A 21,114-nucleotide genomic window follows, 5' to 3' on the forward strand; every position below is an offset into this window, starting at 1 on the left:
TACACGAATAAAGTATGGTGTCGATATGGTGGTGTGGCTTTCCTTGTAGTCTTATCAACATCTAATCACAAGTCATGTGCACACACTAGGCAGAGCCAGCTATGCCACCAACTGAATCCACACCTTCAAGTTGTTGATAGTTGACTCAAGGCTGTGCATAGAGACAAAATTAATAAGTGCCTTCAAAGTCACTACTACAAAGGAACACGTTCCGCCGATCGCATCCTGCACAAATACCGCTTGGTTTCTCCCAAATTGTCAACTTTCATCAAAGGCAAATCAAGTTGATCATTAGATAGTTCAGAGCATTTTACTATACAAAGTTGAGAGAGGAGAATGAGCATAGCGTTTGCTATAATGCCAAGTTGCCAACTGTGTTTACCTTAACGGTAACGTCAGCTTAATAAGCTTAACTTATAGTTGCCTGAAATGGCCATCATCATGTATGCTGAATTGCTGAGAGAACCTCTTTTGTCTCTATATGAAATTCTCATCGATCAGACCCTGCCAATAGAGTTTTGACCGATCAAGGGTATTTTCCAAAAAGGCAAATGTTTAGCCGATCGCATCACGCACAAATACCGTTTGATGATAGCTAGCTTTGGGTGCCGTATCGTCAACGTTCATCAAGGGCAAATCATGTTGATTAGTAGTATTTGATAGTTCAGACCGTGACAAAACAAATTGTGAGTATAAGGATGGATGCAGAGGTCAGAGAGGAACCCCATTTTCTCAAAATAGTAACAAAAGAATGCGTGGGAGAGTCGGAGAGAGCAAGTGTGCTTGGGAGAAAGAAGAATAAGCATCGGAGTTTGGTATAATGCCAACTTGGCAACTGTGTTTAGCATAATCGGGCTGGGTCCACTCCTGTTCTGGAAGATGGGCAAGGTTAATTAGCTTAACTCATACTAGTTGCCCGAAATGGCGAGCATTAGTGATGTTGACAGAAACATACCACCTATTCTGTCTCTTCCGAAATTCTCGTCGCTCGGACCTGTACAGTTTTGACTAGTCAAAAGTCTCAAGAGTTTGCTTGTAAGCATCTCTAACACGCTTCCAACCGTCGCGCTAAAAACAGTTTGCAGCGTTGAAATAGCAAAATATAACGCATCGGATTATAAACGACATACGAGACTACAAACGAATTTTAAAAGATCAAACAAATAAAAAATAATCAACAATAAATAGTTTGATTTTTTACAATAGTCAACAATAAATAGTTTGACACTATAACATCAAACGTACAACATCAAATATACAAATCATTATTCTTATTTTATTGGCCATTTCATGTCCACCGCTCCTCAGTTAGATCCTTTTGAAGATCATCATGTGTTTCGGCACGTCGAATGACATATGATAAGAGGCAACAAATCGGACCACCCTCGCAGCCCGACGACGCACTCGCACGAGATGTCCCAAGAGCTCATACTGAGAGCAGTCTAAATTTTGGCCACGCTCATTCTCGATGAGCATGTTATGCATGATCACACAAGCATGCATGATGTACCAAAGCATCTTTTGATCACAAAATCTAGCCGATCCTCTCACAATAGCAAATTAGGCTTGCAAAATTCCAAAAGCTAGATTTTTCTTACCTTCCATTTTTGTCAACAACTTCACAAATGTTTGCCACTTTGGGTAGATGCTATCCGCAAGATAGTACCCATAGTTGTATGTATGGTCGTTTGCTACAAATTCCACCGGTGGCAATTCACCATTTACAATCTTATTCATGAGTGGTGACCGGTTAACAACGTTGATGTCATTCAAAGATCCAGGCATTCCAAAAAAGTATGCCAAATCCAAGTCTCTTGATTGACCACCACTTTAAGGATTATAGTGGAACCCTTTTTTGGCCGTGGAATTGTCCATTCCATGCCTTTGGACAGTTTTTCCTACTTCAATGCATGCAATCTATTGAGCCAAGCATACCTGGGAACCCACGAGCTTTGTTCATTTCCAATAGCCTTGCGACGTCTTCAACATTGGGAGATCTCAAATACTCCGGGCCAAACACTTGCACAATTCCGACAGCGAAGCGCTTGACACACATGATGGCCTGACTCTCGCCCATGGCCAAGTGGTCATCAACTAGATCAGCCGGAATACCATATGCCCACATACGCAAAGATGCTCTCACCTTTTGAAAGGTGCCATGCCCGAGTTCTCCAGTGACATTCCTCCTCTGCTGAAAAAAAAACGATCATGGCTCGCCAGTTTCTCTGCAATGCGCCTGAACAACTCGGTGTTCATCCTAAACCGGTGTCGGAAGTACGACTCGGGGTACACGAGATTATCCACAGAATAGTGCCTCATCGATATGTTGTCGGCATCGATCTTATCCCTCCAAATTTTTTGCCGACCCATAACCGAACCACCGTGCTTCGATTTTTTATTGATGTGCATAGCTAGGATCATTGCAAGGTCCTCCTCCTCTTCAATATCACATTCTTCTTCGGAAGAATCATATGAAGAACTCATCTACAATACTGAATTTAAACTAGTCTATAAAAACTACAAAAAACATGCGCCAAATTCATTTAAAAATGTCAAGTTGAAGCAGGGCATACCTTGCAAGCGTTTTGTCGAACACCTTGTGGGCGCCGAGCGGCAGTGTGCGGCCGAGCGCTCTACTTCGGTGGAATGGGGTGCGCGAGGCGCAGCGGGGATTAGAGGGAGAAGGAGGAAACAGAGGCAGTGCGGGCATAGGCCGGGAAAGCGTCGTCGGGTCGACGGAGCAAATGGGGTGGCGAGGGCGGCGGTGCTAGCGCCTGGATCTAGTGGTGGGTAGACGATGCGCTTGAGTCGTCGATGTCCAGCGCGCGGTAGCAGGCACACGAAATATGAGGCGCGCGAAGCCATTTCACCCCGCGCGCTGAACCATTTTTCCCGCACGCACGTCTTTTGCGCCTCAGCTGGAGCGCCCAAAGCGGCTGTGCGCGTGCAATAGACGTTGTTTTTTCAGCGCAGCGCTGATATTGCGCGGCTGTTGGAGATGCTCTAATAATATCCACATCCGGACATTTTGAGTCCCTATTTGTCCATCCACACAACCGCATTTCTTTTTTTTATCACATATCCGATCACTTGCACATGATTGAAGATGATGAGAGAGAACGAGAAAAAAGAAAAAAATGTGCTCCGGGGAGGGTCACGTCCTACGTAAGGACTAACTCTACACGTCCGTGAGCCCTCGTATTCTTCATACATTTGTCCTTAATATAAGGATTTGCGGACAACCTGATGTATATGGATGATATGAGGGGTCTCGTTGGGTCATTTTTCCTTCTCTTGTCAGTTCATTAACTAGTCATATCTGTAGAAGTTTGAGGAGGATTTGAGGCTGTCGGCTATGGATTCTCCAAGAACATTCAAACGACACCCCGCCCGCAAACGTTCGTATTGACGCATCAGCGCAATTTTTGACATTCAACGCGACGCCTTAAACATCTATGGACCACGTATCTGAAGCACCGCAAACCGTATACAAAGCTACATGATGTTTGCACGTGTTCAGATCTCCATCACGTAGAACTCCGACAACCCAGCCCAGCAAAATGCCCATCCAGGGCGTACACATTTGGCCACATTCACATTGTTTCAAACTAAAAACCCGTGCATTCTCACCATCCATAGTCGATTGCCGCCGCCCTCCACCCATTCACACCTTTTTCGATATGTAGCATGATTCCATTTGTACCTTGCCGCAGTCGGAGAAAGAGGATCCAACGGTGGTTTCCGCTCGAAAGATAAACTCGGCCACCCGCAATGCGCACCGGCATGTCCAAAGTAGCAAAGAGAAAGCGCTTTCGCGTCCAACCACTCGCCACCACCCAAGAAGGGTGGTAGGCCGACATGGGGCGAGGAGTGATCAATCTGTTTCAAGGCACAAAACAAAAAGGCTCTAGCTTATGGTCCAATGTTCATACTTGGTTCCATTAGCACAAGAATTTCGATCGCTGTCGCTTGGAAGTAATCTCAGATTGTTTGATAAAGTTTCTCAACCATCGATGGTATATCATCTAAGAGTGTGTGAGTGATAACCCACAAGTATAGAGAATTGCAACAGTTTTCGAGGATAGAGTATTCAACCCAAATTTATTGATTCGACTCAAGGGGAAGCCAAAGAATATTTTCAAGTATTAGCAGTTGAGTTGTCAATTCAACCACACCTGAAATATTTAGTATCTGCAGCAAAGTATCAGTAGCAAAGTAGGGTGATAGCAGCAGTAGCAACAGTAACCAGTAGCAGCAGAGTAACAGTAGTAGCAGTGAGAGCAGTAGCATCAAAGTAACGTAGCAAGGACCAGTAGTAAAAGACTCATAGGCATTGGATCAGTGATGGATGATTATGTCGGATGTGATTCATCATCCAACGGTTATAACACGGAGAGATAAGTAACTAGCTCCAGTTTGTCAATCTAATGTAGGCATGTATTCCGTATGTAGTCATACATGCTTAGGGAAAAGAACTTGCATGACATCTATTGTCCATCCCTCCCATGGCAGCGGGGTCCTAATGGAAACTACGGGATTTTAAGGTTCTCCTTTTAATAAAGAATCGGACCAACGCATTAACACTTGGTGAATACATGAACTCCTCATGCTATGGTCATCTCCGGGAGTGGTTCCGGCTATTGTCACTCCGGGGTTGCTGGGTCATAAGACATAGTAGGTGACTACAATTTGCAAGATAGGATCTAAAACACACATATATTGGCGACAACATAATAGGTTCAGATCTGAAATCATGGCACTCGGGCCCTAGTGACAAGCATTAAGCATGGCAAAGTAGTAGCAACATCAATCTCAGAACATAGTGGATACTAGGGATCAATCCCCGTCAAAACTAACTCGATTACATGATAGATCTCATCCAACCCATCAACGTCCAGCAAGCCTACGATGAGGTTACTCACGAACGGTGAAGAGCATCATGGAATTGGCGATGAAGGAAGGTTGATGATGACGATGGCGACGATCTCCTCTCTCCGGAGCCGAAAACGGACTCCAGATCTGCCCTCCAGATGAAGAACAGGAGGTGGCGGCGCCTCCGTATCGTAAAACGCGTTGAACTCTTCTCCTTGATTTTTTTCCGGGTGAGACGGACTAAATAGAACTGGATTTGGAGGCGGTGGAGCGTCGTGGGCTCCACAAGCCTGCAAGGCGCGGCCAGGGGGGCGCCTGGTGGGCTTGTGGGCTCACGGCTCCACTTCCTCCGCTGATTCTTTCGCCAGTATTTTTCATAAATTCCAGAAAAAATCTGCGTAAATTTTGAGGTCATTCCGAGAACTTTTATTTCTGCGCAAAAACAACACCATGGCAATTCTGCTGAAAACAACGTTAGTCCGGGTTAGTTCCATTCAAATCATGCAAATTAGAGTCCAAAACAAGGGCAAAAGAGTTCGGAAAAGTAGATACGACGAAGACGTATCAACTCCCCCAAGCTTAAAGCCTTGCTTGTCCTCAAGCATTTCAGTTGACAAACTGAAAGAGACAAAAGAAAAACTTTGACGAACTCTATTTGATCTTGTTGTTGCAACTATGTCTAACTCATATCCAGAGTTTCAGCAAGATCACAAGCAAACCACATAATAAAATGACATCAAGGTCTCACGGTAAACTCATATCAATGGCATAATCAACTAGCGAGCAAATAATAATAAGTCTCAAACGTCAACACTTCAGTCAAAACAATCATGAAGCAGTACGAATAGATGGTATCTCGCTAGCTCTTTCTGAGGCCGCAAAACATAAATGCAGAGCACCTTCAAAGACCAAGGGCTGACTAAACGTTGTAATTCATGGCAAAGAAGATCTAGTCACAGTCATACTCAACACAGTTAAAAGCAAAGCATAAAAATGACACAGGTGCTCTCTAATTGGTGCTTTTACAAGAGGAGGATGACTCAACATGAACATAAATAGACAGGCCCTTCGCAGAGGGAAGCATTGATTTGCAGAGGTGCAAGAGCTCAAGCTTTGAAAACAGAGATAATAACTTTGGGTGGCATGCTTTCGTTGTCAACACAATGACTAAGAGTTCTCACCATCTTCCACGGTACACATGCTATAGGCGATTCCCAAACAGAGAAGTAAAGTTTTGACTCCCCCACCACCAATCAATCACACTCCACGGCTAGCCGAATCCTCTGGTACAGTCCATACCAACATCAATCCACGGGGAGTTTTGTTTGCAATTATCTTTTCGATTTGAGCATGGAACTGGGCATTCCAATTACCGGCCCCTTTCTCGTGAATGATAGTGAATAAACACATATCGAGGATAACACGCCTAGCATGGAAGATACTGATAGCCCCCTGTCACCACATGAGCGGGTCGGACATGCAAAACAGATTATTTCTTGAAGATTTAGAGGGTGGCACATGCAAATTTACTTGAAACGGTAGGTAGATACCGGATATAGGTAGGTATGGTGGACTCATATGGAACAACTTTGGGTTTATGGAAGTGGATGCACAAGCAGTATTCCCTCTTAGTACAAGTGAAGGCTAGCAAAAGGCTGGGAAGCGACCAACTAGAGAGCGACAACAGTCATCAAAATGCATTGAGATTAACTAACATTGAGTGCAAGCATCGGTAGGACATAAATCACCATGAACATGAATATCATAGATGCTATGTTGATTTTGTTTCAACTACATGCGTGAACATGCGCCAAGTCAAGCCACTTGAATCATTCAAAGGAGGATACCATCCTATCATACTACATCATAGTCATCTCAAAATTCATGTCGGCAACCAAGACAAACCATTATAAGCTCCTAGCTAATTAAGCATGGCATCAGAAACTATGATCTCTAAGTTGTCATTGCAAACATGTTTCCCTCACAACAAAGCTGAACTAGGAAGAGTGAGCTAGTCATATTTACAAAAACAAAATAGATCGAGTTCATACCAGCTTTTCCAGGTTCAGTCACTTCATCATATATCAGCATTATTGCCTTTCACTTGCACGACCGAATGATGTGAACAATAATAAGAGTTCTCGTGCATTGGACTAAGCTGGAATCTGCACGCAAACACAAAGGAGAAGACAAAGTAATATGGCTCTTTGACAGCTAAACAGGTATGCATGCGGGAGCTACTAAACATTGTAACCATTATCTTCTACCTTGACCCAAAGAAAAAGAACAATATTTACACGGGAAAGCTCCGAACAAGCAAAAGAAGAAAAAGAAAATATTTTTGTGTTTTCTCAAACTAGAAAGACACACGAAAAGAAAACGAGAGAAAGAAAATAAACTAGCATGGATGATACAGTAGCAAAGTGTTAACACCAACGAACAAAGTGAAAGCATAAGCAAGAATGTAAAGTCAGTGAGAAACACGTACTCCCCCAAGCTTAGGCTTTTGACCTAAGTTGGTCTACTCCCAAGGAGGGAAATAACCAGCTCCGGGGTACTCCGGAGTGGACTGAGGATGCCACTGCTGTGTGAGCTCCTCTGGCTCCCACTGATAAACTGGCGTCTGGTACTCGATTGGTGGCTCGGGCACGGGCACCTGTGGTTGGGCCAAGCCCCAATATGCGTAGATGTCTGAGGGCATAATAATGTACCTACCTGCATGAAGATTGAACAAAGAAGGACTAGGCAAAGTAATAGTCTCACGAGTACCCTGACTAAATACCAGGTTATAGATCATCCTTCTATTTATATCTCTATCAAGAAAGTCATGGCGAACCATGCTATCATAATTTAGATATCTCTCAGGAAGAAGAATCTCTTCTTCCTCGTCCAGTCTAATAGGTATCTCAAAGTGTCTTGCAAGACGGGTAGCATAGATACCTCCATAGACAACACCTTTAGAACGGTTCATGTTCAACCGTTGAGCTACTATAGCGCCCAAGCTATAAGTTTTATCATTATAAAGGGCTTCGCGCAAGGCCGCAAGATCTGTGAACTAAGTGACCCAGCTTTCCCACGACCAATCAAACATTTTCCCACAAATAATGAGAAGTACCGAAGCACGGGAAAATGAATGCTAGTAGCTCTAGCGCAAGACACTCCTCTGTCCTCTCCTACAACAATTGTATCGATGAAAGCCTCCAAGTCCCGTGGACGAGGTTCATGAATATCCCCAACATAAGGTAATTTGCAAACATTGCAAAAATCCTGAAGTGACATGCGCTGGGGGATATCATATAATTTGAACTCAGCCATAGGAGGATTCTTCCTCGGATGGAAGTTAAAGCTCTGTACGAAGATATTAGTGAGGAGGAGGTATTGCGGACACTTATCTTCAACGAAGGTGGTAAGGCCTGCGTTCTCCACCAAGTGATAAAAGTCCTCATAAAGTCCGGCGTCGTGTAAGAACACATCGCTTGGCCATTCGCACGCTCGAACTTCTGCGACTCGAGGGACCGGATACTTGGGCTTCTTCTCACTTCCATCATCCTTGGGGTCACGGCTTGAAGAGCCTCTTAAGAACCTCCTCATCTTTTCCCTTTTCTAACTCTGAAATTTTCTGAAATTTTTAGTGATTCTAAGGAAAAGTGAACAAGGCTCAACAAAACTCATAGCAACTACTCCCTCAAGTGCCTAGAGGCCATATTACGCATCAAAACTACTTGGGACCAGCTAAAATTAGCATGCAAAGCTCAAGAACAGGGTCACGAAGGCAGCAAAAATACACGAAGTATAAGGCACTAGAGCAAAAACTAATTGGACCAATGGAGGAGTCACTTACCAAGGAGCAATTTCCCCAAAACAGTTCGGAGAATGGTGCTTTGAGCAAGGAGATCGAAAATCCCTGCAAGAGGAGCAAGAACACGGGTTTGAGCTGCGAAATGAGTTTTTTCTAGAGATAGGAGAAGCAGATGGGAGCTAGAATGAGTGGAGGGGGTGCACGTGGGCCCCACAAGCCTGGTAGGTGCGGCCAGGGGGGGTGCCCGCGCCTCCAGGGCTTGTGGCCCACTGGTGCAGCCCCCAGACTAGCTCTTCGTCTCAGTATTTTTAAAAAATTCCAGAAAAAATCATACTTGATTTTCAAGACGTTCGGAGAACTTTTATTTTCGAGGTACTTTTCTACGGAACGCTAAGACAGAAAACAGGGACAAATAAACTAAATCTATCATTTTTCTTCTAAGCAATCGAAGGTGAAAGCTTGGAACAGAGGTTTGTGACTACTCGATTCACCCATCTCATGGTCATCGAAAGAAATCCGTCGATGAGTTTGATCAAGTCTCCTTGACAAACATTTTCGAATAGCAAAAGGAAACGGAGAATTTCCGAATAGTCACTAGGTTACCTCAATGGGGATGTGAATCTCCCCAACAAGCAAATCATACTTCATCTTAACAGGAGGAATAGGGCATTCAAAGCCCCCAATAAGAATCGATGAAGTTTTTTCGATAACATTGATGCAATGTACTCGATATTGTTTCTTCGGAAAGTGCATTGTATGCTCATTACCGTTGACATGGAAAGTGACATTGCCTTTGTTGCAATCTATAACAGCCCCTGGAGTGTTTAAAAAGGGTCTTCCAAGGATGACCGCCATGGCATCGTCCTCAGGAATATCCAGAATAACAAAGTCTGTTAAGATAGTGACATTTGCAACCATAACTGGCACATCCTCGCAAATGCCGATAGGGAAAGCAGTTGATTTGTCGGCCATTTGCAGAGAGATTTCAATGGGTGTCAACTTATCCAGTTCAAGCCTACGATAAAGAGAAAGAGGCATAACACTAACACCGGCTCCAAGGTCGCATAAAGCAGTTCTAACGTAGTTGCCTTTAATGGAGCAAGGTATAGTGGGCACACCGGGATCACCTAGTTTCTTAGGAGTTCCACCCTTAAAGATATAGTTAGCAAGCATGGTGGAAATCTCAACCTCAGGTATCCTCCTCTTACTAGTCACAATATCCTTCATGGACTTAGCATACGGAGACATTTTGAGCATATCTGTCAAATGCATTTGCAGAAAGACAGGTCTGAACATTTCAACGAAGCGCTCAAAATCCTCATCATCCTTTTTCTTGGATGGTTTGGGAGGAAAGGGCATGGGTTTCTGAACCCATGGTTCCCTTTCTTTACCATGCTTCCTAACAGCAAAGTCATTCTTATCGTGTCTCCTATTCTTAGGCTGTGGGTTATCAAGATCAACAGGTTCAATCTCCACATCCTTATCATTGCTAGGTTGAGCATCATCATGAACATCACTATCAATATTACCATTAGGCTCATGTTCATCACCAAATTGTGTTTCAGCATCAGAGACAGAGACATCGTTTGGACTCTCAGGTGTAGCAGCAACAAGGTTGCTAGCGTGCAAATCCCTATCATCTTTCTTCTTCTTTCTAGGATGACTAGGTGCATCAGTGCTAACTCCTTGAGAATCTTGTTCAATTCTCTTCGGATGACCCTCAGGATACAAAGGTTCCTGAGTCATTCTACCGCCTCTAGTGACGACTCTGACAGAATTGTCGTTCAACTCATTGAGCAAGTCATTCTGAGCCTTAAGTACTTGTTCTACCTGAGTAGTAACCATAGAGGCATGTTTACTCAGAAGTTTAAGATCATTGACATTTCTATCCACACAAGCACTTAAATGACTAAGCATACGAGCATTTTGTTCCAATTGTGTGCTAACATAATCATTGAAACTCTGTTGTTTGGCAACAAAGTTATCAAATTTATCCAGGCATAGGCTAGCAGGCTTATCAAAAGGAATATCACTCTCATCGAATCTACGCAGAGAATTTACTTCTACTACCTGTATCGGGTTATCAAGACCATGGATCTCTTCGATAGGTGGTAGATTTTTGACATCTTCAGATTTGATGCCTTTCTCTTGCATAGATTTCTTAGCTTCTTGCATATCTTCAGAACTAAGGAATAGAATACCTCTTTTCTTCGGAGTTGGCTTAGGAGGTGGTTCGGGAATAGTCCAAGCATTCCCATTGCACAAGATGTTATTCAATAGGATCTCAGCTTGTTCTACGGTTCGTTCCCTAAAAACACAACCGACACAACTATCTAGGTGGTCTCTAGAAGCATCGTTAAGTCCACTATAGAAGATATCAAGTATTTCGTTCTTCTCAAGAGGGTGATCATGCAAAGCATTTAGCAGCTGGATAAGCCTCCCCCAAGCTTGTGGGAGACTCTCTTCTTCAACTTGTGCAAAGTTCTATATTTCCTGCAAGGCAGCTTGCTTCTTATGGGCAGGGAAATATTTTTCAAAGAAGTAGTAGACCATATCCTGGGGGCTACGGACACAACCAGGAGCAAGAGAAGCAAACCAGGTCTTAGCATCATCCTTTAGTGTGAAAGGAAACAACTTAAGGATATAGTAGTAGCGAATCTTTTCCTCACTAGTGAATAGAGTGGCTATATCGTGCAGTTTGGTAAGATGGGCTACAACCGTTTCAGATTCATAACCGTGAAACGGATCAGATTTGACCAGAGTGATTAACTCAGGGTCGACATAGAATTCATAATCCTTATCGGTCACAGAGATAGGCGAAGTAGCAAACTACGGGTCGTATTTCATCCTAGCGTTCGGAGATTTTTATTTCCACTTGACCAGTAATTTCTCAACATCATAGCTATCCTTACACGCAAGAAAATCCTCAGCTATCTCTCCCTCCATAACATAACGCTCAAGCATAACAGGCAATTCATCTCTAGGAGAGGTAGCTCTAGCAGGCAAAATAGCAGGTTCTACTTCAATAGTATCAGCAGTTTCAGAAGTATCATCACATCTAGCAGCAACTCTAGCAATTTGTACATCAAGGAACACACCTAGTGGCAAAGCAGTATCAAGCATAGCATCATCACGCAAAGAAGTATCAAGAATAGCATCATCATAAGCATCATGGGCAGCAGAAGTAGCATCATCAAGCACACACAATATATCAAGATTTCTAGCAGGAGGTGATGTCGCAAACTTACTCATAACTGAAGGTGAATCAAGTGCAGAGCTAGATGGCAGTTCCTTACATGTCCTCATAGTTGAGGGAAAGACTTTAGTTCTTGGATCTAACGGATTCCTCATAGTGATCAGCAGACGTAAATCCCAAGTGACTCAGAGAATATATTTGTGCTTCCTCGGCAACGACGCTAGAAAATAGTCTTGATAACCCACAAGTATAGGGGATCGCAACAGTTTTTGAGGGTAGAGTATTCAACCCAAATTTATTGATTCGACTCAAGGGGAAGCCAAAGAATATTCTCAAGTATTAGCAGTTGAGTTGTGAATTCAACCACACCTGAAAGATTTAGTATCTGCAACAAAGTATCAGTAGCAAAGTAGGGTGATAGCAGCAGTAGCAACAGTAACCAGTAGCAGAAGAGTAACAACAGTAGCAGCAAAGTAACGTAGCAAGGACCAGTAGTAAAAGACTCGTAGGCATTGGATCGGTGATGGATGATTATGCCGGATGTGATTCATCATGCAACAGTTATAACACGAAGAGATAAGTAACTAGCTCCAGTTCGTCAATCTAATGTAGGCATGTATTCCGTATGTAGTCATACGTGCATAGGGAAAAGAACTTGCATGCCATCTATTGCCCATCCCTCCCGTGGCAGCGGGGTCCTAATGGAAACTACGGGATATTAAGGTTCTCCTTTTAATAAAGAACCGGACCAACGCATTAACACTTGGTGAATACATGGACTCCTCATACTATGGTCATCTCCGGGAGTGGTTCCGGCTATTGTCACTCGGGGGTTGCCGGGTCATAACACATAGTAGGTGACTACAACTTGCAAGATAGGATCTAAAACACACATATATTGGCGACACCATAATAGGTTCAGATCTGAAATCATGGCACTCGGGCCCTAGTGACAAGCATTAAGCATGGCAAAGTAGTAGCAACGTCAATCTCAGAACATAGTGGATACTAGAGATCAATCCTCGTCAAAACTAACTCGATTACATGATAGATCTCATCCAACCCATCAACGTCCAGCAAGCCTACGATGAGAGTACTCACGAACGGTGAAGAGCATCATGGAATTGGCGATGAAGGAAGGTTAATGATGACGATGGCGACGATCTCCCCTCTCTGGAGCCCAAAACGGACTCCAGATGTGCCCTCCAGATGAAGAACAAGAGGAGGCGGCGCCTCCGTATCGTAAAGCGCGATGAACTCTTCTCCTTGATTTTTTTCCGGGCGAGACGGACTAAATAGAGCTGGATTTGGAGGCGGTGGAGCGTCGTGGGCTCCACAAGCGTGCCAGGCGCGACCGGGGGGGGGGGCGTGGTGGGCTTGTGGGCTCACGGCTCCACTTCCTCCGCTGATTCTTGCGCTAGTATTTTTCATAAATTCCAGAAAAATTCTTTGTAAATTATCAGGTCATTCCGAGAACTTTTATTTCTGCGCAAAAACAACACCATTGCAATTCTGCTTAAAACAACGTTAGTCCGGGTTAGTTGCATTGAAATCATGCAAATTATAGTCCAAAACAAGGGCAAAAGAGTTCGGAAAAGTACATACGACGGAGACGTGTCAGTGAGCAAGTATCATCGCCATCTCAGTTCACTTATAAAATGGTTGCCAAGTGGTGCAATTATCTCCGAGCAAGTAAGTTGTTTTACACGTTGGTCATTTGGTGAGATATGCTATATGTGTTCGTCATTTGGCTTGATATGGAACTTGTTGACGAGGAACTCTTTTCCTAGACTATCGTGCATGCACACTGCATGTGAATGTGAAGAAGAAGAACTTAATAATCATGCATTGTTGGTTGAAGTTGAAAGGGCAACGAAAGTGTCTCATATCCATTGCCCATGCTATCGAGACCGCCGGCATCGACAATGAAGACAAAGTTAGTGATCCAACCAACCCAATGAAAGTAGAGCCTACCAAGAAGGTCAAAATATGGGTCGATTGGAGGAAGTAGGAGTAGGAGAAGGAGCAGCGGGAAGGAGTGGCGGACAAGATGACAGAGACCTTCGAGGGTATCACAAACAACAAGGAGGAGGCTCATGTCAAGCGACATGACGTCAAGGGGAGAAAAAGGGCGACGAGGTTTGACATCTTCAGGGCGGCAACAAATAAGAAGATCAACCTTGAAGAGAAAAAGATTAAGGTTGAAGAAAAGAAGACCAAGCTCGAAGAGAGAGTGTTGAGGTCGCGTCTGCTTTGAAGGAAACCAAGATGTTGGTCATAAAGGTGAACAAGGATCCCAATGCGAGCCGTTCATGCAAATATGTTGAAGTGTTTAGCGGCAAAGATGGCAGAGGCGGAAGTTGCGGACGAGTCAGGGGCTGAGTGATGCCGGAGGTGGCACGAATAACCTATCCAGGATGGCACAATTTGCATGGACATGCCAAAGAGAAACTTTTGTTATCGGGTGCGTATATAAACTAATGGACATTCGTCCTTTTTTTGGTTGTGAAGCATAGTGATCTAAGGATATCTTCAAGGCGGACCCTCAAACCGCCCCCAGACGTCCGGACCGCGTGGTTCATACGTAATTTACCATCCAACACATGCCTGTATCGGCCCGTCAAGCGGACCGAATGTAGTTTTCCGACAAACACGAGAAAAACATGGGGACAAGGGCTTTGCGGGAGTTCAGACAGAAGACACATAGGACTCCGACATCCCTAGCACACTCAAAGCCCTTCCTGGACCCCGCTCATCCATCATGCCCATTTTCTCTCCTTCCTTCTTCTCTCTTGCCTTCGTCGCCCCTCCACCACCCCGGCCACTGTGCCACACCCCTATCGAAACTCTACATCTTCGTCACCTCCACCCCGCTGCTCCTTCGTCACCATTCAACCCGTCTCCTCCAACCACCTTGCCAAGTACCATCCGCTAATGCTATACTCATCATGCCCAACAATTGTTCAATGAATTAGCGGAGCTAAAAAATGTGTTTCCTCTTCTTTCCAGCGCTGGATTTCGATTTGGAGTACATATACGAGTACTACGTTGAGTCGTCCGACGACACGTGTTGCATCAGCGGTTAAAGGGGGCGACAATGTTGGAATATAAAATTTGCAATTTTTAAAATTTGAATCAATACTGCATGCAGAGGGAGTACTTCTTTAGAGCATCTACATTTGGACCCCTCAGGCCCATCTCAAACGCCCAGGCAGGCTACCCGATCACAAAAACCGACCTAGACGGGCCCTTTAAAGGGGCCTTAAACGGCTGGGCTGACCAGCACCCCTCATATACAGCCCAAATATGGGGCGGATATGGGCGCGCCCGCCACGTCCACCTGATGATGGGCCCCACGCCGACTCGCCCGAAAACCCAATGGTCTGTCGGGTGTGTCGACCGTCGCCGCGGTGTGAATCCCATGTGGCACCACTTCGACTCGCCGGCCGAGGCCCTAGCCAGCTATTTAAGCCGCCGGGCGTCCCACAACCCTAGCACATCCACCTCATCCCTCCCTTCGCCGCCACCCGAGCCCGTCCGCCTCCTCTTCCCTGCTCTCCCACGCTTTCCGACATCAGTATGGTCCGTCGTAGGATCACCACGAACGCTATGCTCACGTCCGAGCGTCGGGTGCACACCGAGGCGAGACAAGACTCAGCATGCCGCTTGCAATGTTGCGGGTCTACCTTCGGACTCGTTGAAGCCGGAGGAGGAGCAGATGAAGGAGGAGCTGCTAGAGCCGATGGAGGAGGATGAGACGGAGGAGGACGAGGAGGACCAACCTGCTTCGGGATTGAACATAGCGAAGGCGGATGAAGAGTTCGCCATCGCCCGAGCCGAGGAGATGGTGAAGCAGCAGACCATCCTGGATTCGATCTCGGATGAGGCCGAGGTGTCGGCCAACCGCAGGCTCATCCGACAGAGGCTGGCGGAGGCCGATGTCCTCTTCGACGAAGTCGACGCAGAGATAGCGATGGAGAAGGCCGCAACGGTACAGCCGGAGGCGTCAGAGGGGACGGAGCTGCAGCCGCTGCACATTTATCTGCCAATGGCATGGAGATGGTCGAAATCTCCGACGAAGTGTAGTTAGGTTTATACGCAATACATAGGTTTTTCCATTTACATGCTTTTGTGTGAATTTAAGAATCTAATATAAGATGTTCGGAAGTTTGTTTATTTAAGACGTGCCGAGTCCCTTTCCGCGAACGCGCCCGGCGTTTTTGTTTTGTTTTGAGCAGAGTACTTTGAGGGCTCATTTCTGCTATCTCTGGTCTACATGCTCTTACGTAGGGAGTACACAATGCTCTTACGTAGGGAGTACACAATGCCCCGGAGCAGGGCCTCGAGAACCATCAACTAGGTAGGTCCTTTGTTAGCATTATGGTTTGTGTTCACGCGAGAAAAAAAAAAAAGCATTATGGTTTGTGGAGTGCTGGTGTGAACACCTCGGTTGGTCCCTGCAACGACTCTCGTTAGTTTACCCGAGTCACGACGCGCCATGCGACGCGGTACATGATGGAAGCCACCGCGCGTATTCGAAACGGCACGTGTGTAAATGAATTGATTTGGTTGAGCCTCACTCTCTCATTCGAGCTCACAACCACCGTACGTACTACGCCGGTACGTGCCATGTGCTCCTTGGTCTCCGCTGCTTCCTCGAGCTGGCGCTGTCCAAACATCGATCCAAATTCCAAGCTCAGCCGCGTGCGTGTATAAATCCACACCACCTTTCCACCACCACCACCCTCCACCTCCATCTCCTCGGCCGAAAAACTTAGATCCAGAGAAACTGCCACGCAGAATCATCAGAGACTCGCGTAGAGCCAAAGTAGAAGTGATTCAGCTCAGCTGCAACTGCAAAAGGAGATCAGAGCACTAGTGGAGGAGCACACATGGCGGCACTTGTCACTCCCGGTCCCGGAGGTTGTTCCACTGTGTCCGAGCTGGTCGGGCAGGGCCGGGACTCGGCCGCCGTTCTCGAGGCCCTGCTCCGGGGCGCGTCGTCCCCGGACCACGCCGGGATCCGGGAGCTCGCCGCGGAGATCCTCCGCTGCTGCGACCGCGCGCTCGCCGCGCTCCACGGCGGCGACGGCGCCGTGGTCGACGTTGCCGGCGGCAGGAAGCGCAAGCCGGGACCCGGCGGCCCAGACAACCAGACGAGGCCGAAACGAAGGTAGGCTCCCTAGCAAACTGATGTTGCACGTCAGCGGAGCGGTGTTGCCCACCGGGCCGGCGTTGAGGTTTCAGGCGAGCATTGATTTAACAGGGCGGCTTTACCTTTTTTCTTCAGGATGCGCGCGAGCAGCGGAGAGAAGGCGGCGAGAGTCGAGAGGAGGCGGACGGCGGAGGACGGGCTCATATGGAGGAAGTACGGCCAGAAGGAGATCCACAACAGCACGCACCCGAGGCTCTACTTCAGGTGCACCTACAAACACGACAGCGGCTGCCCGGCGACGAGGCAGGTGCAGCAGTCGGAGGACGACCCCTCCCTATACGTCATCACTTACTTCGGCGACCACACCTGCTGCCAAGGCGACGCCGCTGGCGCCGGCCTGGATGGCGACGACGTCAAGATGCAGCCGTTCGTCATCAACTTTGGGTCGGCCACCCCTAGCGGCGGTTCGCCGTGGCTCTCGTCGTCCAACAACACCAACGATGGCCGAAGGAGCGAGAGCGGGACCTCACACTCGTCGCAGGCCGTGTGCTCGCCGGAGGAGTTTGGAGTGAAAGAGGCCAAAGTCGAGTCAACATCTGAGTCAGGCTCGCAGCCGGCGGATCCGGCTGCGGCGGCGGACCTGAGTTCGTCGGCCGACTTCTCTTGTGCTTCACCGGCATGGGACCCTCTCTCCGGCTGCTTGGGCTGGGAGCACTTCGGCGACAGTCCGTTCGATTGCGATACCGAGTTCATGGATTTTGACGCCATTCCTCTGTTCCAATAGCTGGTGTTCTGCTCTCTCGGCGCAGATGTAGTTTTGTGAAGGGTACGTGTTTCTGTAGTTGTTGCAGGAGCCGGAGATGAACAATCGTAGTGTGAGCGTACAATCATTTGTAGTGCATCTGAGCTTTGCTGATTGCTAATCTACACCGTCCAAAGAGCATATTCCATAATCCTACGGCGATGCCGATGCCGATGCGTTAGGTTTAATGATAGACATGGCGCACGATATGAGGTCAGATGTCCGTAGTCACTGTAGTCAAACCCTCTGCCTTGAGATAATGGTGTGTGTCCCTGCGCACAACACCGGAGGCGTTGAATTCTAAATCTCTAATCATGCATGTTTCCGTGTGCACGACTCGCACGTAAGTAAACAACCGTTAGGTGGGAGGAAGGGCCAACTCCACAGTCTATCCGCTTATAGCTAGTCAAATTGCTGTAAACATCATCATGTTATTCTATGTCTTCTCTTATTGCGAGATGTTATCAAATCTTTGCACATAAGGCCAAGGAGTCAAAGTAAAGATTTACGGAGATGATAAATCCCAAATATTCAAATTTTAAGCATGACAACCCGATCGAGATGAACTAGGACAAAGGTCGGCAAACATGGGAATTTTCTGCAGAGTAAATGATTTGGGAAAAAATTGCCATGTTTTAACAAATAAATTGCCACCTTGCGACAACTAAACTTGCCATGACAAAATTCAGGATGGCATGCTTAAAATTCAAACGTTTGAAATTTATCGTGGTCCAAGATTTATCGAACGATAGCCCTAATCGCCTGAAAGAGATTACAAATCCCCAACACGGCGTAGGCAAATCTTTGTGTAAAACTTTATTTTTAGCCTTCCCATAAAAGTTTGGAAAAGTTGTGTGGGAGTTGTTGGAGATGCTCTAAGCGAGAATACTGATCAAGTTGTATAGCAACACTCCTCGTTGATCAAGTTGAGCTTGTTAATTTGGCAGAAAGCTTATTATTATTATTATTATTATTATTATTATTATTATTATTATTATTATTATTATTAACTTGCCAAGTAAGGATCCTGATCAGTTCTTACGGTGCTAACACCTAATGTGTACGATCTTTATGGAACACTTACAAAGACTACCATCCCAACCTAATGTGCAATGGTTTTCCATGATGTAGGCAGCACACTATAGATGACTTGCACATTTAGTCATTTGGTGTACCATACCATATTGGGAGTACAACCCGTGATTAAAAGGAAGATGTTTACGATGGACAAAATGGACATGCATAACGTCTTACAACATTGGTCAACCGAAGTTTATGAACCTCACATTTCACATTGCCAAGTCATGGTCTCAATGAGTGCTCACGGTACTAATACCTAGTATGTACGATCGTCATGAAACACCTACCGAGACTACCATGCCTCCCCTTATTAGTGAGGTCATAAAGTCTCGCCAAAAATCATGTTAAAATCTGTGATGGACCTTAGGCTCATAAGACAATTTCAGAAATCTTTAAGGGCCCATGTTGGTGGTGGCATGACAAGGTGATGGTGTGAAGTTTAGTCCCACCCCGCTAGTGGAGAAGAAGTTGGACCCCTTTATAAGGGTCTCTCTTCTACATGCTATTGGAGAGTGAGAAGAGAAGAGGCCCTCGCACCTCTGTCGCCCGCCTCGCCACGCCTCGTCCTGACGTGCACCCGGCCTCCTAAACCCCGCCTCTCTGGATCCTGTACGGGAGAGGGGCGATCGAAAAGAAGGCAGCAACACCAACGCTACTGCTAAGGCCAACTTGCCGATCGGAGGGTATAACCCATTTATCCCGCTCCTGTTTATTTCTGCCCTAGTAATACTAGCTATATGCGTAGATGTTTCTGCTATATGTGTATTACTTGCTAGTATGCTTCATAATCAGTATGTCATGAATCTAGTCAATGCCATGGTTATCCAAGGCACGGTGGGGGGCATTATTGACTGTGCGTCATGTCCTGAATAAGGTTCCTACAAAAGATAATAAGGTCACTCCCTGTGAGGAGTGATCAAAGAGAAGGACGACGCTCTCGTACTTACGTACTTGGGGCTGCTTGGCTAAAGTAAATGTGCCGATCCCAAAAAGTGTAAGCTTGGACCAAAGACCGTGGACTGCGTTAATTTGGGTTACGCGAAGAATACTGTTGGCTATAGATTTCTTGTAGTGAAATCAGATGTACCTCATGTGAAGGTCGGTACAATTATGGAGTCGATGGATGCTACATTCTTTGAGGATATTTTTCCCATGATAGATATGCAAAGCACTTCTAGACATGAATCTGAGGAAACTCCTCAACCTGCCATTTCTATGGAATATTATGGACAAACACATGATGAAAATCTTAAGGAGGATGACGAGGAAACCCTTGGTAGGGGCAAGAGACAAAGGACTGCAAAGACCTTTGGTGATGATTTCTTCGTATACCTCGTGGATGATAATCCCACTTCTATTTCAGAAGCGTATGTGTCTCCAGATGCTGATTACTCGAAAGCTGTGGTCCGTAGCGAGAAGGATTCCATCATGGCTAATGGGACGTGGGAAATTACTGATCGTCCCTATGGTTGCAAACCATTGGGATGCAAGTGGGTGTTCGAAAGGAAGCTTAGGCTCGATGGTACGATTGGAAAGTACAAGGCTAGGCTTGTGGTCAAGGGCTATGCCCAGAACGAAGAAGAAGATTTCTTTGATACTTATTCACCTGTGGCTAGACTGACCACCATTCGAGTACTACTCTCATTGGCGGCCTCGCATGGTCCTAGTGTGCTCATTCGAAAGTTCAAAGGCACAGCTATAGATCAATTGAGATTCTCTCAAATTATTGGTTAGATTATGTATCTAGCTTGCACAACGAGGCTTGACATCGCGTTTGATGTGAGCAAACTTAGCCGGTTTGTTGCCAATCCGAGCGATGTTCATTGGCGTGCTCTTAAAAGAATTATGCGCTACCTGAAAGGTACTGTCAGCCATGGACTTCACTATACGGGATGCCCATCGGTACTTCAAGGGTATAGTGATGCGAATTGGATCTCTGATGCTAATGAGATGAATGCCACTACTGGGTATATGTTTACTCTTGGAGGTGGTGATGTTTCCTGGAAGTCTTGCAAGCAAACGATCTTAACGAGATCGACAATAGAAGCAGAATTAACAGCATTAGACACATATGGTGTCAAAGCAGAATTTCTTCGAGATATTTTGATGGACTTGCCAGTGCTTGAAAAGCCGGTTCCGGCTATCCTTTTGAACCGCGATAATCACACACTTATTGTCGAAGTGAAGAGTTCAAAGGACAACATGGAGTC

General features: G+C 45.9%; 1 protein-coding gene across 1 annotated transcript; it reads left to right on the forward strand.

Moving 5' to 3' along the window:
* The first annotated feature begins 16,589 nt into the window (after positions 1–16,589).
* LOC123413961 (transcription factor WRKY19-like) lies at positions 16,590–17,975 on the forward strand. The gene is made up of 2 exons (XM_045106629.1): positions 16,590–17,040; positions 17,158–17,975. Exons 1-2 carry the CDS (start codon positions 16,760–16,762, stop codon positions 17,804–17,806), a joined length of 930 nt encoding a protein of 309 aa, XP_044962564.1. The 5' UTR covers positions 16,590–16,759; the 3' UTR covers positions 17,807–17,975.
* Positions 17,976–21,114: the final 3,139 nt, after the last annotated feature.

The sequence above is a fragment of the Hordeum vulgare genome, chromosome 1H, assembly GCF_904849725.1.
Source record: "Hordeum vulgare subsp. vulgare chromosome 1H, MorexV3_pseudomolecules_assembly, whole genome shotgun sequence".
NCBI classification, from domain to species: domain Eukaryota; kingdom Viridiplantae; phylum Streptophyta; class Magnoliopsida; order Poales; family Poaceae; genus Hordeum; species Hordeum vulgare.